Source organism: Colletotrichum jinshuiense, chromosome 1 (genome assembly GCF_051148585.1).
Source record: "Colletotrichum jinshuiense chromosome 1, complete sequence".
Lineage (NCBI taxonomy): Eukaryota > Fungi > Ascomycota > Sordariomycetes > Glomerellales > Glomerellaceae > Colletotrichum > Colletotrichum jinshuiense.
This window is the reverse complement of record NC_139302.1, coordinates 5,906,414-5,924,230: the sequence shown is the minus strand read 5'-3', so window position 1 is coordinate 5,924,230 and position 17,817 is coordinate 5,906,414. Positions and strand designations below refer to the sequence as shown.

The 17,817-nt window shown below is 55.6% G+C and overlaps 4 protein-coding genes across 4 annotated transcripts; 1 reads left to right on the top strand and 3 right to left on the bottom strand.

Moving 5' to 3' along the window:
* Positions 1-3,718: 3,718 nt before the first annotated feature.
* EsH8_I_001545 (uncharacterized protein) lies at positions 3,719-5,643 on the top strand (the record flags this gene model as incomplete). Its single annotated transcript, XM_083268958.1, has 3 exons — positions 3,719-3,912; positions 3,959-3,986; positions 5,134-5,643. 3 exons carry the CDS (start codon positions 3,719-3,721, stop codon positions 5,641-5,643), a joined length of 732 nt encoding a protein of 243 aa, XP_083119396.1.
* A 740-nt stretch (positions 5,644-6,383) lies between these two features.
* EsH8_I_001544 (uncharacterized protein) lies at positions 6,384-8,973 on the bottom strand (the record flags this gene model as incomplete). Its single annotated transcript, XM_083268957.1, has 3 exons — positions 6,384-6,439; positions 6,500-8,157; positions 8,867-8,973. 3 exons carry the CDS (start codon positions 8,971-8,973, stop codon positions 6,384-6,386), a joined length of 1,821 nt encoding a protein of 606 aa, XP_083119395.1.
* Positions 8,974-10,253: 1,280 nt separating this feature from the next.
* On the bottom strand, positions 10,254-12,272 carry EsH8_I_001543 (FAD-dependent oxidoreductase; the record flags this gene model as incomplete). The annotated part of the gene is made up of 7 exons (XM_083268956.1): positions 10,254-10,257; positions 10,531-10,653; positions 10,720-10,798; positions 10,867-11,062; positions 11,131-11,191; positions 11,254-11,720; positions 11,850-12,272. 7 exons carry the CDS (start codon positions 12,270-12,272, stop codon positions 10,254-10,256), a joined length of 1,353 nt encoding a protein of 450 aa, XP_083119394.1.
* Positions 12,273-14,502: 2,230 nt separating this feature from the next.
* Positions 14,503-16,254, bottom strand: EsH8_I_001542 (phosphate transporter family protein; the record flags this gene model as incomplete). Its single annotated transcript, XM_083268955.1, has 1 exon — positions 14,503-16,254. The coding sequence occupies one exon, from the start codon at positions 16,252-16,254 to the stop codon at positions 14,503-14,505; it is 1,752 nt and encodes a 583-aa protein (XP_083119393.1).
* Between the last annotated feature and the right edge of the window lie 1,563 nt (positions 16,255-17,817).

Sequence of the window (17,817 nt, the reverse complement as noted above, 5' to 3'; positions counted from 1 at the left end):
GACAAACGACATCCATGTACACAACATATCAACGAACAGCCCCAGCTTTCATCCATTTGCCGTCTATAACCTCATCTTCGACTCCTTGCACAACTGACCTCCGTTTGGTCCCGGATCCAGAAGGTACAGCCGAGAAGTTTGGAGGGCTAGATCTCAAAAGGGGGTGGCACAGGTGCTAAAAGGAGAGTTCTGCATCAACAAGAATTGAGCCTCACATACGTCAACCATGAAATTACCATAAGCAAGAAGCTGCAGGTCCTTTCTCACCTGAGACTAGGAAGAAATGTTTACTGCGGCTAGCGTGGCTAGGAGGCGGCCGGGAGGAAGTGCAGGTCTGCAGCGTCCTGTTGTAACCCGTCAATCCAAGCGAGGCTGTCGAGCGGTGGTTGCTGTGTGACAAGCCGCTGGCTGCATGCATATGCTTGGTGACGTACCCGCAAAGCGCCCCCTTTACTTTTTCCCACATTAATTCCTCGATGAATCGATCTCTGCCCACATGCTGCGACTCAAGTTTTGGTCGATGTCGTGTTGATATGGTTCAAACACCTCAACTCAAATTACTTTTAGTTATGAACTTAAGGTTATGTTCACGTTCGATCATTGATAGGATCATAACCGTGCGCTGAATTTGTTTACTGATCAATTACTGATGCCAGCTTTTTCTTTACTGATCAATTATTAGTTCGAGAGTCATGCAACCTCTCGTACAGTGGGTGCAATGACTAGATACGTGCCACGTTTCCTGTGATGACTCCCGCATTCAGTGTTTACTTCTTTTTAGACGACTATGGAGACAGCGGCAACAAATCAAGAGAAATAATTCACCGAATAACGCCTAGGCTGACCCGCACGAAGCAGCCCTGTAAGCATCCAATGCCATTGTCGCGACTATTGCGGTTCCCTGCGTGCGTGTTCAGCATGAACGTCGTTGGAAACTCAGCCAATGCATCCCCCGCTGCTTGCGGGGTTCTCCTGTCCCCAAATAGGCGAAAGGAAATCAGTCTACTTGGTAATTGTGATACTAACCGCAACGGTGCGCTCCGGGTAGACTTTTCCGTACCATTGCGGGTGGCTTCTGTAGGATAACCAGCAGTTGGCCAACTCTGTTAGTTATGCTGATACCGACCAGGTCTCCAAGAAACTAGCGGGTTAGCATGTAACCAGTCTCATCGTTCTGCCTAGAAAGAAAGCCATGAGGTACAAGGGCCAACAAGTGAAGCAGACAGGTAACAGGCCTAGAGCTTGGCAATTTTATGTATTAGACTGGCCGCACTACGCATCAAAAACCTGACAAAATATCACTCGGTGCTTAGATTGTTGCGCATAGCAACAATGCAATATAAAAAGTGGAACACTGCCGCAAGTAGAATAAGTGAGGAGACAGATAGATTCCACGGCACGCTTTCGTTTCGAAAACAGTCCCATGAGTCTACATGTGTGGCCAAGGCATGTACGATCACAGGCTAAAACTTCATGACTGATCTGTGAGTCGTTAAATGAATGGTCCTCTGCCGATCTTGATGCTCTTCATAATGAATGTGTGAGCATAGACGAGGCAAGTCAAAAAGCGCCGCAAGTATAACCTGCATTTTGCAGCTCAGGTTGGATAATCACCCCTGAAAACTTCAAAACTTGTTGACACGTATTGTATCGATGGCTGAGACGGAAATCATTGCCATCGAAGTCAAGAGAGGCCCTAAGGATACGAATAGTGGCCTCCTTGATAAGAGGGCGACCAATTATGTCTGCCAGGCCACTTCGAATGCTATTAGGCCACCAATAAAAGCTTCCGAATGCCAACGGCGGGCGTTCCGCGTCACAAGATATTATGATTAGTTATGCAGGACGTTTGTACATGTAGCTTCAGCTGATAAGGTGTGTTCCGAGTGAATGTAACCCATCAACCCCTTTCACGCATTTTGTACATTCAGACGTAACACCAGACTGACTTGGTACCAGACTCTTAAAGTTTCCGATGCTTGCAAAGTTACTGAAGTATGCAAGGAGGTGTTTCAAAACCTTCTAGAAGGCTTGCTAGCCACGTGCAACAACAGCTCGGGCTTACTCGGACTAACTCCGCCGATGGTGCCATTGATCCCAGATACAAACCCCAAGAAGGTTTGTGATTCAAAAGCTAAAGACACCGTGGGTTAGATAGCTATATCAGTATGTGAAGGATGAGCATGTCAGTCAACAATGAGTCAAGCCTCATCAAGGCAGGATCTACATGGGTCAACCATGGGGCTTCCTCGCGATATTTTTCGGTGTTTGAAATAACAGCCCATGTTACGCGGAACGAATTATTCAAGACCATTTCAGAACACTTTCACCCATCTGAAGTATGTTTGTCTGCTTCCGAAATTTCTCACACTCGCCGTAGATTGATTCCGCCTGATGCAAATTCCAACTCGGCTGGACTAGCCTGCAGCCACTTTCACTGGCTTATTGCAGTAGACTTTTCCAAACCTCATCTAATATGCTTCCTCTTTGCATAGGTTCGAAGTGTCAAATGAGGACGCTCACTTGGACAAGGTTACAAGAGCTGGCTGCACCCCCGCGAACAACGTTTCGGCGTGGCAATAAGCTTTCCCCCCCGGAAAGGGATGGTGGCATTGTTCCTTGTGGGCTGGGTCATGTTGTTCTTGGCTTTGAAGTCAAGCCTCATGGTATTGATAACTTAATACGGCTAGATATATACCAAAGTCATTCTGCTGCTGCACATAGTAATCTCAACCCGAAGAAACCGAAAATTTCCATTACCACAAACCCTGGGTCCACCCAAGACTCACACTCAAGACAAGAAAATATTCACACTCAGTATCTGTCCTCTCGTCTTTTAATGATTATGGTTTGCTCTGTACCGCTCCGAACCAGACGATCACCACATTTCCTGGCATCTAATGCGAGATGTCCACCCCAGAGGGGGCCGCCCCCCCGCCTGAAGGGGTGGTACCAGACCTGCAAAACCCCAAGGACGTTTTGCATACTATTAATCTCGTCTCACAAATCCTTTCAATTGTATCGGTCAGCGCATTCATGATTTTACGCTTATACACCAAAATTTTCGTCGCACCCCCATTCCATCGGGATGATTGTAAGCTCCATTGCTTCGGGCTCTTTATACATCAGCAGGACACTGACTTATGCTAGGGACGGCCGTAATTGCATGGGTAAGCTCACAACCCGCAAACTGAGCGGCAAGACACTCATAAACGAGTAGATACTTTCTCTTGCCTACAGCGCTACGGCACTCGTAAGTCAGTGATTACCTGTGACCAAGGCCGCTTCTTATATTGATTCTTTCTTCACAAGTGCACCATTACGGCGGGGGTTTCCACGTCTACGAAATCTCAAAGGAGGACCTGGTCGGTTTCAAGAAGGTAAGTGGTTGATCTCCAGACAATGAATGCATGACCACCTCTGGCTGACTTCCCCGTTGGGTCTATATGCCGACAGCATAGTGTATGGTCCTAACTCTTATTTTACGAAGCTTTCTATTCTTCTCATTGTAACCAAAGTCTTCAGGTTACATAGGAGAACTGTGTTGGGTACACATTTGGTCATGATCCTCATGACCGGATATTACCTGCCTGTTCTTTTTCTCAAAGCATTAGTATGTCGACCAATTGCGGGGTTTTGGGACCCAACAGTAGACGCGGCATGTTTCAACCAAAGGGCGATATTCGTGGCCGACACCGCCGTCAGTGCTTTCACCGACATGGCCGTCCTGTGCCTGCCCATTCCTGTGGCGATGACGCTCAGGATGTCGTGGGCGAGGCGCTTCAGAGTTGTCGTCATGCTCAGCGCTGGGGGCCTCGCCACGGCTGCAAGCATCATCCGCCTGGTTTTAGTAGTGCGGCTGCAAGAGTCTAATGATGAGCCGGTGGATTTCATCCGCTTTAATCTTCTCGGGTATGTGACCCAGCTTGTAGCCCCTGCCACTGACCATCGCCGACAGGACTGACCGTGCTCCCAGCACAGCAGAAGTGAGCATAGGCATGATTTGCGCATGCCTGCCCGCAGTAAATATTCTTGTCTTGCGCACGTTCGACTCCTCGCAAGAATCAAGTGGCAACACCCTTAGACGCGGGGGTGTCTTTGCTCCTATTGAGCTCAAATTTCTTTCGGGGAGTAGGCTGCGGACACAGAACTTGACAGCAGTCCCGAACGAGCCTGCGGTTGTGCAAACTCAGGGGCAAGCAACCCAAGAGGGGGTAGACTGCATATTTCCTATTGAACGACTTGGCCGAGTCCCCTCAAGTACACAAAGGGGCGCAGAGGGAACGAGCATGCAAGATGAGTGGTACTCGGAGTTGACTGCCTCGCCTTTCCAAGCACCAGATAGCCCAGAATGGGCTCGAAAGGGTGTCGATGAATAGCTTAATACATTGAAACATAGTTAATAATTATCCACAAGCCTAATAGCCAAGTCCCGACGCGAGGAATTACTTTTCTTTTTACTCATGTTTCTGCACCGACAACGACTCTTAAATTGGTACACGGAACTATATCTGAAGCATTTCCAAAATCTTACACTGGTGGTGACTTCTCTGAGGGTAGGGTGTTAATTTGGAGTTGATTAGACGAACTCCCCGCATCGCACTTGGGCCAGGTGCACAGTCATCTGGGATTCTTCCCGTCCACCCGTCAGGCTACTAAGGTTCGAGATCTTTGAGTTGTTCAATCAATCCATTCTTTTTGCCATTCAAGCTCTGTGAGCCCACCAATCGATTGCCTCGCTTTTATCTGCCCAATCAATTGTCAGTACACTTTTTCGGTGAATCAGGCTTCTTCCGCCAGCACTTGCACCAATGAGGTGCAGAATTTCTTGGCTCACATGCACCTGACCAAGAGAAATGGCGAGGGCGTCTAGGGTGGCTGAGTGCAGCGCGTGTGACCATGTTTCTTTCAGCTGAGTGACTACATAATCCGATGGACAACGCGAGCAAAGGAAAAGGGCCGGAATCTATCGCTCCATGTAATGACACAACAATGAAACCTCACAAGGATGGGTCTTTGGCCAAAGGGGAAGATCAGTCATTCGAAGTCTTTTTCAGCGACACTTCATCGGCAAACTACAAGCTAGGCCGACTTCTTAGACATGAAAACCACTCTGACATATTCTCACTGCAGCCGCTGCAGGTCCCAGACCCCAACCCGACCAATTTCGAACTCGAGGCTCGGCGATATGTCCTCGACGGCAGCGACGGAATGCCCCTCGAGGTGCGAGAGTATCATCTGATAAACATGGAGGGCTTGGCAAGTCGGCGGCTACGAACGTCACTGCCCGAAAACGATCACGTCGCTATCATTGTATATACCGCAGACCAACCCAAGGTTGATCCGCTGGAGTCTTGGAGGGATGGTTCCATGTTCAACTCGTCTCTGGATCCTGAGGATGGCCAAAAGGACTTCATATCGTTTGCTCAATACCAGAGTGGCAGGGGCCTCCAGACGACGGACGTAGATCTGGAAGCCGCACCGGACGTTGAGGAACGAACGGGGATGACAAATCGCGTCGCACACTTGTTGAGGTCCTGGTTCACGCCGAGGCGGGTACTTTCTGGGTTTAGGAATTTCCTCTCATTCGCCGTTGTGTTCCTGTTGGTTGAGTACCTGGCCGGTATACTCTTTTCCAGATAAGAAGGCAAATATTGGATGCCTTTTATTCTTCCTAGCCTCACATAACACCTCTGAACAGCTATCATGTCCTTGCTACTGAACGGTTTAATACACATTCATACCGCCCTGTTTGGAGAATCCACCAATGAAAACGGATGTGGGATCAAAATTGGCAGTTGGCAAAAATATTTTGGATTCCCAGGTGACTACGACGGGTTCGCGCGGACGATAAGGTTGTGATGACGGTATGAACCATTGAAGGACGGCAGTCGGCCGATTGCTTTTTCATGCCAGTAAAACACCGAACTGTAAAGACTGGCTGAAACGGAGGCCGAAGTAAGTATGTTTCGCTATTAAGGCCTGGCTGGTGACGGCCCCGTGCGGCCATTGGCTAAACACCAATAACTTTCTCGGGACGGACTTTGGGAATATACCGCATACTCCCGTCGGTGTATACAACGGATACCGGACTATTTTCATAGTCTTGAATTGTATACCGACCTGCCTACATGGCTCCGTCTCAGGGCAATTGCAGATGTCAACGTGCTGGTGTACCCGACCTTGGCCGATTGTTGTCACTTTCACAGGCTCGATAGAAAACTCGTCAATTTAGATACATAAGAGACTACAATAAATTCAACATCTAGACATTCTAAGGGTATTTAGTCATAATGAATCGTGCTTAGAGACATCATAGGCAGGCAATACAATCATCCATAACACATTTTCCATAGTTATTCATCTCCAATAAAACCGACAATCTACTCGTCGTCACTCTCGGAGCTGGAGTCGTCGTCTTCCTCTTCCTCGTCGTCATCTAGTGAAATGTTAGCGACCAGGGGGCATCACCAACAGGTTTGCGAGGGGTTGCGCTTACCATCGGCCGGGGTCTTGTTCTCGACAACGTTGGCGGACCGGACGCGGACCTGCTTGTAGTGGACGGGGTCGCTCTTCAGGTCCTCGCCCTGGACGGCGGCGCCGCCGTCCTGCACGTACTCCTTCAGGTCGGCGAAGAGCTCCTCGCCGAAGGCGCCCGACTTCTTGGCCCTGGTGATGAGCTGGCCGACGACGCTGGAGGCCATCTTGGCCGGGGTGTTGAGGATCTTCTCGATGACCTCGCGGTGGCCGAAGCCGCACTTGGCGTGGGGGTCCTCGACGGGGGCGCCCTCGGTCGTGCTCTCCCTGAAGCGCAGGCCGGGGGTCTGGTAGCGGCGGATGCGCACCTCGTTGTAGGCCCTGGCGAGGTCGACGGCGCTGACCTTGACCTTGGCGGACTCGGGGGGCGGCCAGAGCTTGGACTTTGTCAGGCCCATGATGGCGGACCCGAGGAGCAGCTGCTCGCAGTCCTCGGCGGTGCCGTCGTCGGTGCCGGCGTGGCAGTAGCTGACCTCCTCGCCGGGGTAGCACGAGGGGTTCAGGAGGCGGTGGACGGGGTTGCTGACGGCCTTGATGATCCTCTCGACGGCGTCGGCGCGGGTGGCGGCCAGCATGCCGATGACCTCGTCGGAGACGGGCTGGCTCTTCCAGGGGCGGCCGGCCGAGTCGAGGAGGGTGCCGTCGGCGCCGACGCGCGACTTGTACGCGGCCTTGGCCAGCACGCGGCTGAACCAGCGGGCCTCGCCGAAGACCCAGCTGAGCACGAGGGTCTTGTCCTCGTCGTTGCGGGCGCCGGCCATGAGCACGTGGCGGTTCAGGGCGACGACCCAGTCCTTCATGAAGGGGACCATGAGGTGGGTGGCGGCGTACTTGTCCGAGGCCAGGGCGATGTCGTACAGGTCGCCGACGTTGGGCATGGTGGGGAGCTCGTGGAACTTGAAGTGGGCGATGGAGAAGAGCACGTCGAGGCCGCCGGCCGTGTCGGCGGGGGAGTGCAGCTCGACGACGCCCGAGGTGTTGTCGGCCAGCAGGGCCTTCCAGACGCGGGACGCCGAGGTGAGGGCCGCGGCGCGGACCGAGTAGACGGTGGTGGCGCCGCTGGCCTCGCGGACCTTGACGTGGAGGTCGGCATCCTCGTGGTACGAGACCTTCCTGTCGGCCTCGGGGGTCGCGGGGCGGGCCGGGAGGATGGCGACGCGGGTGGCGAGCTGGGCGCCCTGGGGCTCCTTGGCCTCGGCCTCGTTCTTCTCCTCGTCCTCCTCGTCTTCCGAAGAGGACTCGTCGGCGTCATCGTCCTCGGCCGTCTGAGCAGTCTCGGCCACGGAGGCGGCCTTGGCCTTGGCCGGTTCAGCGGCGACAGGGTCGGCAGGGGCCGCGGGGGCGGCCGGGGCCTCCTCCTTCTCCTCGGGGACGGAGGTGGGCTTGACCTCCTTCTCGGCAACAAAGGGCTGCTCCTTGGTGACGATGAAGGACTTTTCCCGGCCGGGCATGGCGGTCATGGGCCGCTGGGGCTCGGCGTCGCCGTTGGCCGACTGGGCCAGGGACGGGATGCTGCGGGACGAGTCGGAGCGCTTGAAGAAGCCATCCTTGACGGGGCCGAAGGTGGGAGTGGGCGGGGTTGATACGGCGTTCTCGTTGGTGGCCTTGGTGGTAGGGGCTCTGTTTCTCGTGTTAGACTCTGATATCTTGGGCCACGGCTGGTAACACTGCAACTATAACAATTTGGGCCTGCCCAGGCTCAGGCTGAAGGAGCCGAGGCAGTAGTACGGCAAAGGCATGGAAAGAGGGGGCATGGCAAAAGAAGGCTACCGAAGGGAAGACAGTCTGGCAGGCACCGAGGGCGGCCGTGGAGGCAACAGTCTTTTAGGATGTCGCAATATTGGAGTGATGGAGCGCCCTCCTTGAGAGCCCTCTGATGTGGCATTGTCCTCGGACCAGTAGGAACACTGGCCGAATGAATCGGGCGCGTCGCCCTCGGGTGGTGTTGGCGGACTACGAACACCCGTGTAAGAGAGGGGAGCTGATTGGGAGGCGGGCTGTTTGGGCTGGGCTGGGTTGGGTGTCGATGTTTGGGATCGCGGCACAGACACGTCAAACATGCAAGCTCGACAGACTTGTCCGGCTTGAGACGGTCGGCCGTTGGGAGCATGCACCTCTTGGTGGGGATCTTCAGAGGCGCGGGGCCCGCTATGCAGCCGGCCACCCCCGTCGAAGCGGGTCCAGGGTCCAGTATAAAACCAGGGGAAGCGAGCACATGCTAGCAAGGGGGGAGAGGAAACAAGACGAAGAGCGGTGAAGCAGGACCATGGTGGCCGGGACAACTCGAGAAGACGCAGAGTAAACAAAACAAAATCAAAACAAGACATACCTCTTGAACCGGTTGTTGAGGAAGAGGAAGCCGCTTCCGGATTTGCGGCGCTCGGGGTCGGGGCCGGAGGGAGTCCTCCGGTGAGAGTCGAATATCGCTGGAGACATTGTGGTTTTTCTTTGGGGAGTGGGAAGAGGGGGAAGGGGGGGGTATCAAAGGCCGTAATTTCGGATAACAGGAAACAAGGAAACTCTAAAACAAAAGTGAAATCGCGACGCCCAACGAAAAAGCAACTGCCCTGACGGAAAAGCAGTTATGCAGGGTCTCGGATGCGTGGCCTAACAGAGATGAGGGAACAGAGGGAAGAGATGGCAGATGGAAACGCAAGACTCGACGGCTCATCTATATGTAGTCGTCGGTACAGCCCGAGGAGCCGGATCCACCGTCCGTCCGTCCTAAAGACAAACCACACTAATCAATATTGCCGTCCGTGAACCCCTCGAGACCAACGTCGCTGGAGTCGCCGAGGATACGGCCCACCGAAGTGGCTGGCCAACTACCTGAACCCATGATTAAACGAGATATGGAAGGTCGAGATTGGGCAGCAAATCGAGCACAACCACCCGGTGCCGCCCTCCTCACCGCTGGCCGTTGGTTTTTTTTTTTTTCCTCGCCTCCGACGCGTCCAGGGCTCCTTGGAAACATTGGAAGATTTTCTCGAGGACCCTGGCCAGATATCGACCCTTGCCAGATATCACCTCGTCTCTCCCCCCCCCGGGACCTCGGAACACCTGCAGATTTTCTTTACAGATCCACCCAGTGACATTTTAGCGCTTTTCGCGTTGAACGTTCGCCTTGCTGTGCACCATCCTACACCATCATGCGAGCAGGGGGGACGCGGTCACATTTGGCGATCGCCTCCACCGCCTGTTGCATTCGCGCCTTGGCTGCATGAAACATTGACGGCGACTGGGTTGCTACCGCTCTTTCCTCTCGAACCTCACTCACGGCGCCTTTCCGGTCTTGGACCATTGCTTTGGGTTCTTCACGGCCGGCGACACATAATCTGCCCAGAATCGACGAGCTCGGGGGTCTGGATGCCGAACGGCCGGCTTGTTTATCTCTTGTGCCCAACGATCCCACCGTCGCAGCGTCGATCAAAGGACGAAACTCCCGTGTCGCCGGCGCAAGGAAGAGAGAGAGAGAGAGAGAGAGAGCTGCCCGCAGGAGAGGTGTTTCCAAGGTCGCCGCTTGCACCGTGTAACGAAACGACGAACGCAACGGCAGAATCTGTCAAATGGCGATAGTTCGCATGAGGTTCGATCATCTCGAGGACATGTCCGTGCGATCGATGCGGTGTGTAGGTGGGGAGGGGGCCGGTCAGTCACTAGTCTCTTCCTGCTGGCTTATCCTGATAGTGTAGTTTTGCACATCTGCCCGTACCTGGCTAGCTAGCTAGTTAGTTAGTTAGTTAGTTTGCTCCGGGTATAAAGACGTTCACAACACATTGATAATGCACATGCACCGCTCATTTGTACATCGGATCTTTGTATGTATGTAACTTTGTGCAAGTCATAATTATCAACACATCTATAAAAAAAAAAAACTAGTCGTCACTTGTTGTGCGACGTGCCAACCCAAAAACTCCTGGCAATGCCTCATAACCCAATCACTTCAAGAACCCACAGTTGTCGCGAAACTCAAAAGAGGAAAAAAAAATTTACTGTCCGACAATGACACCGGGCGACAGCTCCAGCCCAATGGGCAGGCCCTTGATGAACTTTTGCGTGAATGGCGTGCCGGCGCGTTGCGCAATGGCCTCCTCGATATCCTTGTACATGTCGTAACTGCCAGATTGATTGTTAGCGCATGCCCGCCGGATCACTTGCTCAGGGACAGGGGGATAAACTTACGCGTTCATCTCCTCAATGGTGAGCTTGGCCTTCTCGTCGGCCACCTTGTAGGTGGTCGTGTTGGTGTTGTTGGAGAAACCTGGACGGTCAAGTCAGCACGACGGACCGTTTTTTCGCGGCTGCCGGAAGGCGGGAAAGGGAACTCACCAATACGCTCGTTGATGTTGTAGGCAGCCTTGGCCGCCGCGGACTGGACGCGCGTGGCTCTGGGCAGGCGGACGGTGTTGTAGACCTCGAGGGTCTCGGACACGTCGCCGCTGAAGTACTTGGGGTGGAAGAGGATTCCGAGGGCGGCGGCGTCCTCGATGGCCATGCAGGCGCCTTGGCTCTGGTGAGGCATCATCTGAGAGAGAGGTCCAATTAGCCGCAGTCCAGTGAAGGGTGGGAGGAAGGGGGGGAGCCATGACATACAGGGTGTCCCGCATCGCCCAGCAGGCAAACCATGTTCTTGTTAACGTAAGGGTAAGGGTCGCTGCACCAGAAAGTTAGCCACCGAAACCGAGAGCCAATTAGTGATGGTCCGTGACAACGTACTGCATCCACAAGCGCCAAGGCTGGATGTCCTTGCCAATGGCAAGATGAGCGCGGACCTGCTCGTCCAGCTGGGGGAAGGGCGCCAGCAGCTCCTCGACGGGCCGGTCGTCGACGCCCCAGGCCTGGTTCACGTAGTCGCCCATCTCCCTGGGGAAGAAGCAGTAGTAGGACAGCAGCTTGCCGCCGTTGCACGGCGAGAGGACGATCTTGTCCCACTTGCCCTCCTGGCCGCCCCAGTACTCGAGGGCGGCGTCCTGCGAGTAGTCGACGAGGCCGGCCTTGACGGCGTCCTCGGTGAGGACGTTGGCGTGGAGGCAGCTGGAGTCGGCCGGGCGCTTCTCGGGCTTGACGCCGATCAGGCCCCGCACCACGCTGCCGATGCCGTCGGCGCCGATGACGAGGTCGTGGGTGGCGGTGAAGCCGTTCTCGAACTCGACCTTTCCGGAGGCGAGATCAATGTTTTTGCACTGCAGACGGGAGTTAGCCGATATTCCTTTTTTATCCTTTTTTTTCTTCTGTTTTCTTTCTTTCTCTCTTTTTCCGTTTCCTTGTCCTTATCCAAGGAAATCCGAGCACCGTTGGAGACCGTGTCTTACCTTGTGGTTGACAAACAACTTGGCGGGGATACCCTCGCCCTCCTCCTGCATGGCCGTGTCCTTGAGCATGGCGTGCATGTACTGGCGGTGGAACATGTTGTAGACGAAGCCCCAGCGCTTCTCGTAGTCGTCCAGGCTGTAGACGCTGACGGGCTCGCCTGTCTTCCAGTCGCGGTTGATGAGGCTCTTGAGGACGACGGGGTCGCCCTTTGCGACGTCGACGCCCCACTCGTGCAGCCAGCGGGTGCCGTTGGCGGCGCAGGAGACGGACGCGCCGACCTCGCCGGCGAAGTCGTTGCGCTCGTAGATGGAGACCTTGTGGCCGGCGCGGCGCAGGGCGATCGCGACGCTCATGCCGCCGATGCCGCCGCCGACGACGGCGACGTCGAGTTGCCTCCAACCTGCAGCTGGCATGGAACCCATGGTGAAGTGTGTGATTTGTGATGGACGGAAAAGAAGTGGTGATATCAGCAAGTTCAAATGATTGGGGACAGGCCGAGCTGAGTAGCTGTGTGAATGCTGCTGATCTGATGACCTATAAGATGTGAATGCAAGAAGGGAACCGATATTGACGAAGACTGACGTCCCTATGTATACTAATAATCAAACGGCCGGCATCATCATCTACAAGTCAGATCCAGCATCACCACACCCTCTTGTCCCATCTTTCGCCCCATCCCGCGCGCCCGGCTTTTCGCGGTGTCGTCGATAACAGATCAGTTCCGCCGCGCGAAAAGCCTCAACCCGCCGTTTGTGCGGGTGCGGGTGCGGGAGCGAGTGCACTAACCGCCCGCCGCCGTCTATCGATAAGCCCACCCCGGCCTTCCCTCCCCAACGCGACAGCGCGGGTCGAGGTGGCCCACTGAGCCCGACCAATGGCCGGGGGCCTGGTTATCAACCGGCGCCCTGGAGCTGGGTCTCAGCATGCCCCATCCGAGATCCTATCTCTGAAAGTGTTCGGCCCGCAACCAGCTGGTGCAATTACCGCAATCATTTGGGAGCGCGCACCCCCTTTCCGTGCTTCCGTCTCACAGTGCACCCGAACAGTGCTCGCTATCGACGATGATATTGGCGTTGGTTGCCGGCTATCAATCGCCCGATCCTGAGATCGACGGTGGTCAGCGGGCTCCCTTGCAATGCAAAGCCGTCAAAAAGCGACGTACGTCTGGGGGGACTGCACCTGGGCGCAAGGATACACACACTGCGAACGAATCACACAGCCGGCCAACGACCGCATAGTTACGTTGCAGAGCCGGCCGGCCAGCAGCCAACCACGTAAAGGAACGGAGCCCGGTTCCGGCACCCTGCGAAACAACCGGAACCTTATTTGGAGGTGGCCAGAGGGGGGGCCGGGATCGCGAGGGTGTCGGCGGATGCCTCGACCCGACGAGGGCGGGTGTTTGAGCGACCACACCTCAATTCTCAATGGGGAACAATACCAGTGTTCCCAGATCCGCCACCGGGCATGTGTAGTAGAGTCTTTAAAAACGACCTTTCTCCCCCCTTTCCCCTGTTTTTTTCTGATTTTAATTTTTGCAATTTGATTTCTTTTCGACCGGCGAACATAAGTAGCAAAATGAACTTGCTCTGAAGCTGCCGGTGCTAATATGACAACCACTAGCGGGTTCATAAAAAAAATTCACAATGACCGCATACCGTAGGACACTAGGCCTACTAGGCTTACCAACCTCAAACGGAACTGGCACGTTAATTAGCTAACAAAGACGCCGACGCGTTGGCCTAGTCATCGCCGTTGCAACTAACACCCAGACTATCGAATTCAGGCACGTGTACCAAGATTTGGAAAAGTTGGAAGCGGTGCTGCAATGTCGATCAGTATCAAGCCGAAGGAATCGGAACAGGCTCGAGCCTTTAAAGTCGACACCGCGTGACGTGCTGCGACACACCGTATCCCATGCCTGCTTTGCAGCGTCGCAAGGAAGCTTGAATGAATCGATGTCATCAGTGTGCACTTACATCAGCCTCCACGCTACGGCCCTCGCCGCAAGCGCGAAAAGAAATGATGTCACTGACGTACACTACCATCCATTGGCAGGTCACTTGTAGTTTACAAGATATAAAAATCGACTAGTTGTGGTAGGACAAAATGAACATAGATCTTCGGATGCACCTAGAAGCAGCTCCCGCCGCCCGCCACTATGCTCTGATGGAATGGTATATGCTGCAGGCCACGTCATTCATCCCGTAACCTTTCATAAAGGATAGGCAGTACCATCTCTTAGCCGTTCTGATATAACTTTATCAAGTAGCCTGACCTTTTAGTATTATCTAGCATTGTGAAGAAGAAGAAGGCAGCAAGTACACTTAATGAGCACCCTACGAGATAAAGCATCTGGCCTTTTTTCCGACAACAACAGACCCCGCGTTTTGGTGGTAGTCAAGTTAGCAAGGTCGACCAATCACCCAGCATAAGAGACAACACCTCATTTCATTCAACATTCAACATGCAAAAATCTGTACCAGGTTGAAGTCATAAGTCTTTCATTTCATAATTCGAATGCTAGTCTGGGCCTACTCTTGATGCCGCTTAATTGCCAGTGAGACCCTCTCCAGTTATAACCCCCCCAATGCAAAATCATTAAACGCCTTAACCATGCTACTGTTCCCATACAAGTATCCACGAGGTTGGGTCTTATCCCTGGCCGAACTGAGGAGTGTTGAGGGACATGGCCATCAACAGGCCTCCAATCAGACCCGCGCAGGGCAGGGTGACGAGCCAGCCCGAGAAGATGAAGGCGACCTGGCGCCAGTTGACGGCGCGGACGTCAAAGTTCATCAGGGCGACGCCGATGACCGCGCCGGTCAGGCACTGCGTGGTGCTGACGGGGAGGCCCAGGCGGCTGGCCAGGAGGACGGTGATGGCGGCGCCGAGCTCCATGGCGAAGCCGCGGGTCGGGCTCAGCTGCGTGAGCTTGTTGCCCATGGCCTTGATGATGTGGTGGCCCATGAACCAGAAGCCCGCGCCGAGGAGGAAGCCGGCCACGACCAGGATCCAGATGGGCGTCTCGCCGTTCTCGCTGATCTCGCCCGTCATGTAGACCTGGTACGCGGCGATCCAGGGGCCGACGGCGTTGGCGACGTCGTTGGAGCCGTGCGCGATGGACATCATCATGGCGCTGGCCACCTGCGCGTAGGTCCACAGGTGCTCGACGCGGTTGTCGTACTTCTTGGCCTTGCCGTGCACCGCCGCGAGCTGCGAGGAGGCGTGCGTGACGCAGTCGCGCGTGACGCCCTGGAGGAAGAAGTACTTGACGAAGCTCCAGATGCGCTTGGGGTTGTGGATGGGCAGGTGGGCCGTGGGCGCGAGGAAGCGCTCCTCGGGCTCGGGCTTGCGCTGGTAGCGCTGGACGACGCCGCCGGGCTGGGGGACCTTCTTGCCGCGCTCGACGTCCTCCAGCGAGAGGGGTGCGGGGGAGGGGCTGTCGCCGTCGGCCGTCTTCTCGCCGTTGTCCTTGCCGCCCTCGGCCTTCGCGGCCGTCTTCTCGACGTCGGCGTCGTTGGCGTCGGCCGAGTCGTCGTGGGCGCTCGCGTAGTAGTCGATGACGATCTCGTTGCCCTCGGCGGGCATGTAGATGGGCGGGTTCTCCATGTACAGGAGGGGGCCGAGGAAGATGTGGCGGAGGCGGATGCGGGCGTCCTCCTTGACGAGCCTGCGGTGGACGTAGGGCACGAAGAAGATGTAGGCGAGGAGGAGGGCGCCGAAGAAGACGCCGAAGACGATGCCGCAGGCGGTGCCGGCACCGAGCTCCTCGAGGGACGGGGCGCCGGGCGCCTCGACGGTGATGAAGAGGGCGAGGACGGCGGCGGTGAAGGCCAGGTAGAAGGGGATGGCCTTCATGGCCTTCTCGAACGAGTTCTCGCGCTCCAGGACGGTGAACTTGAGACTCCCGAACAGAACGGCGCCGAACACGGCCGCGATGCAGGGGGCGACGCCCCAGGACGCCGCGATCTGGGAGACGCTGCCGTCCTTCCACGACCAGGAAACCTGGGCCTGGGCGGCGATGCCGACACCGACGAGCGCGCCGACGATGGTCTGCGTCGTGGAGACGGGGTAGCCCATCTTGGTGGCGGCGAGCAGCCAGAAGGCGCTGGCGAACTCGGCGCATCCCATGGCAAGGATCAGGGTGGAGGGGGTCTGGCGGAAGCGGTCGAGGTCGATGATGTCGTTCTTGATGGTGCCCGTGACGCGGGCGCCGAGGACGACGGCACCGAAGAACTCGGTGAGCATGGAGAGGAAGCCGACCTGGGGCATGGTCAAGGTCCGGGCGGCCACCGAAGTGGCATAGGAGTTGGCCACATCGTTGGCGCCGTTTCCGAAGGAGCTGCCGCAGAAGGCGATGCTGATTACCGCGATGATCCAGTCATACTGCGTGAGGACGGCCATGGCGACGACTGACTTGTCAGACGACGGCCGTTTTTGGGGGGGAAAGGTAATGAAGTGGGAGGAGACGAAGTTTCACCGGCAAGCTGAAGAAGCTTCGGCGCAGGCGGGCGTAAGGTGGAAAGGCTTGTCGAGTCTCTTTCCCTCACAGGTTGCTCGAAAGACCCGGAGCGCCACGATCTTTATACAGAGCAGCGTGTCAATGGTTATTAAGACGAACATCCACACTTGCCCTGCCCGCCCCGCGGGTTTCTCCATGCTCTCCAGCTCGAATGGCAAGCCCTTCAGGGTTCATGTTTCCGCCGTCCTGGGCGCTTTCGCCTCAGCTTGCGCCGGGGTGGTTGAAAAAAAAAACTCAACGGCAGCGTTCCGTGCGGTTCTGGCAGTCCTGGCTTCGTCCGTCTGGCGTGTCTCGGCCCATCGCGGTGGATGACTTTGACGGATGCCCAGTCTGCGCCGAGCTCTGCACTCATCCACACCGCGAGCTGAGATTGGTGAGGTGGGTGCCACTCAAAGACTTGGCCTTCTTGGCTTTCAAGGTACCGAAGCACTGATCCGTCGAGCAATTCAGCCAGTCACAGTCGTTCGTGGGAGCACGTTGTCGTCTCAATACGCTCTCGATGCTCCAGTGAAGCCTGTTCCTCCGTGTCCCTCTGCTCAACTCGTCGTGATGTCGCCAAGGAAAGCGATCTGACGCTAGACTGCGAGAAAAATCGCTGTCGCGTGCCCTCTTGCTTCTCTGAGAGCACGGTGGCAATCGACTGGGCAGGAGAGCACGCGAGCTTTTCCCTCTTCCATCAGACGCACCCAGTCCTCCCCTCGGCTCTCCCCCCCTCACTGACGAAACCCCCGAGGTCCAAACCTGGCTGAAGCTTGGGCGGTTTGCCTCATTTGGTGACCGAGGGCGCCGCCAAGGCTTTACTGTTGAGTTGCCCCCGACTCTAAGCTTTTTCTGCTTGGCGACCACCCCACGAGTCACGCGAAAATGGTCCGTACAGAATTTTTTTTCACTGAACTTGTGCGCCCAGCCAAGACCGCGCTCCGGGGGTTAGCGAGTCTACACAAAACGAACGTGAAGCTGCTGATCTGCCTCCCTCGACGACTTGAGGGGGACGTGAGAATGGCTCTCCGTGCCGCTGTGGCGATCGGCGGAAGACAGCGAGCACTGTCCGGTTTGCAAGCCCCGGTGGCTTCGGAGTGGCGGGCGCCAGGCCGTTTCGAGTGCTATAGAGGTCCTCAGCCACATGCGCGTCTGCTTGCCGCATGATTGGCTTTCTCTCTCTCTCCTTTTATGTTTTATTTATTTATTTATTTATTTTTCATTATTTTTAAACTGACCGCGTCAACTCTCTCAAGGTGGTGGACGTGGACGTAATCATTGTCGCATCACGTTCGAGAAGCCGCCCTACCATGCCGTGGAAGCGTACGAAGAAAAATGCAACAAGCTGGGCGCCTCTTGTTTACACGACAGCAAGTTTCCACCCTGCTGATAGCTAGCTAAGCTCTAGGCTGGTCTGGCATCCTGGGCAGGGGACTGGAAGTGGCCGTAGCTCTGGCGCACCCGCG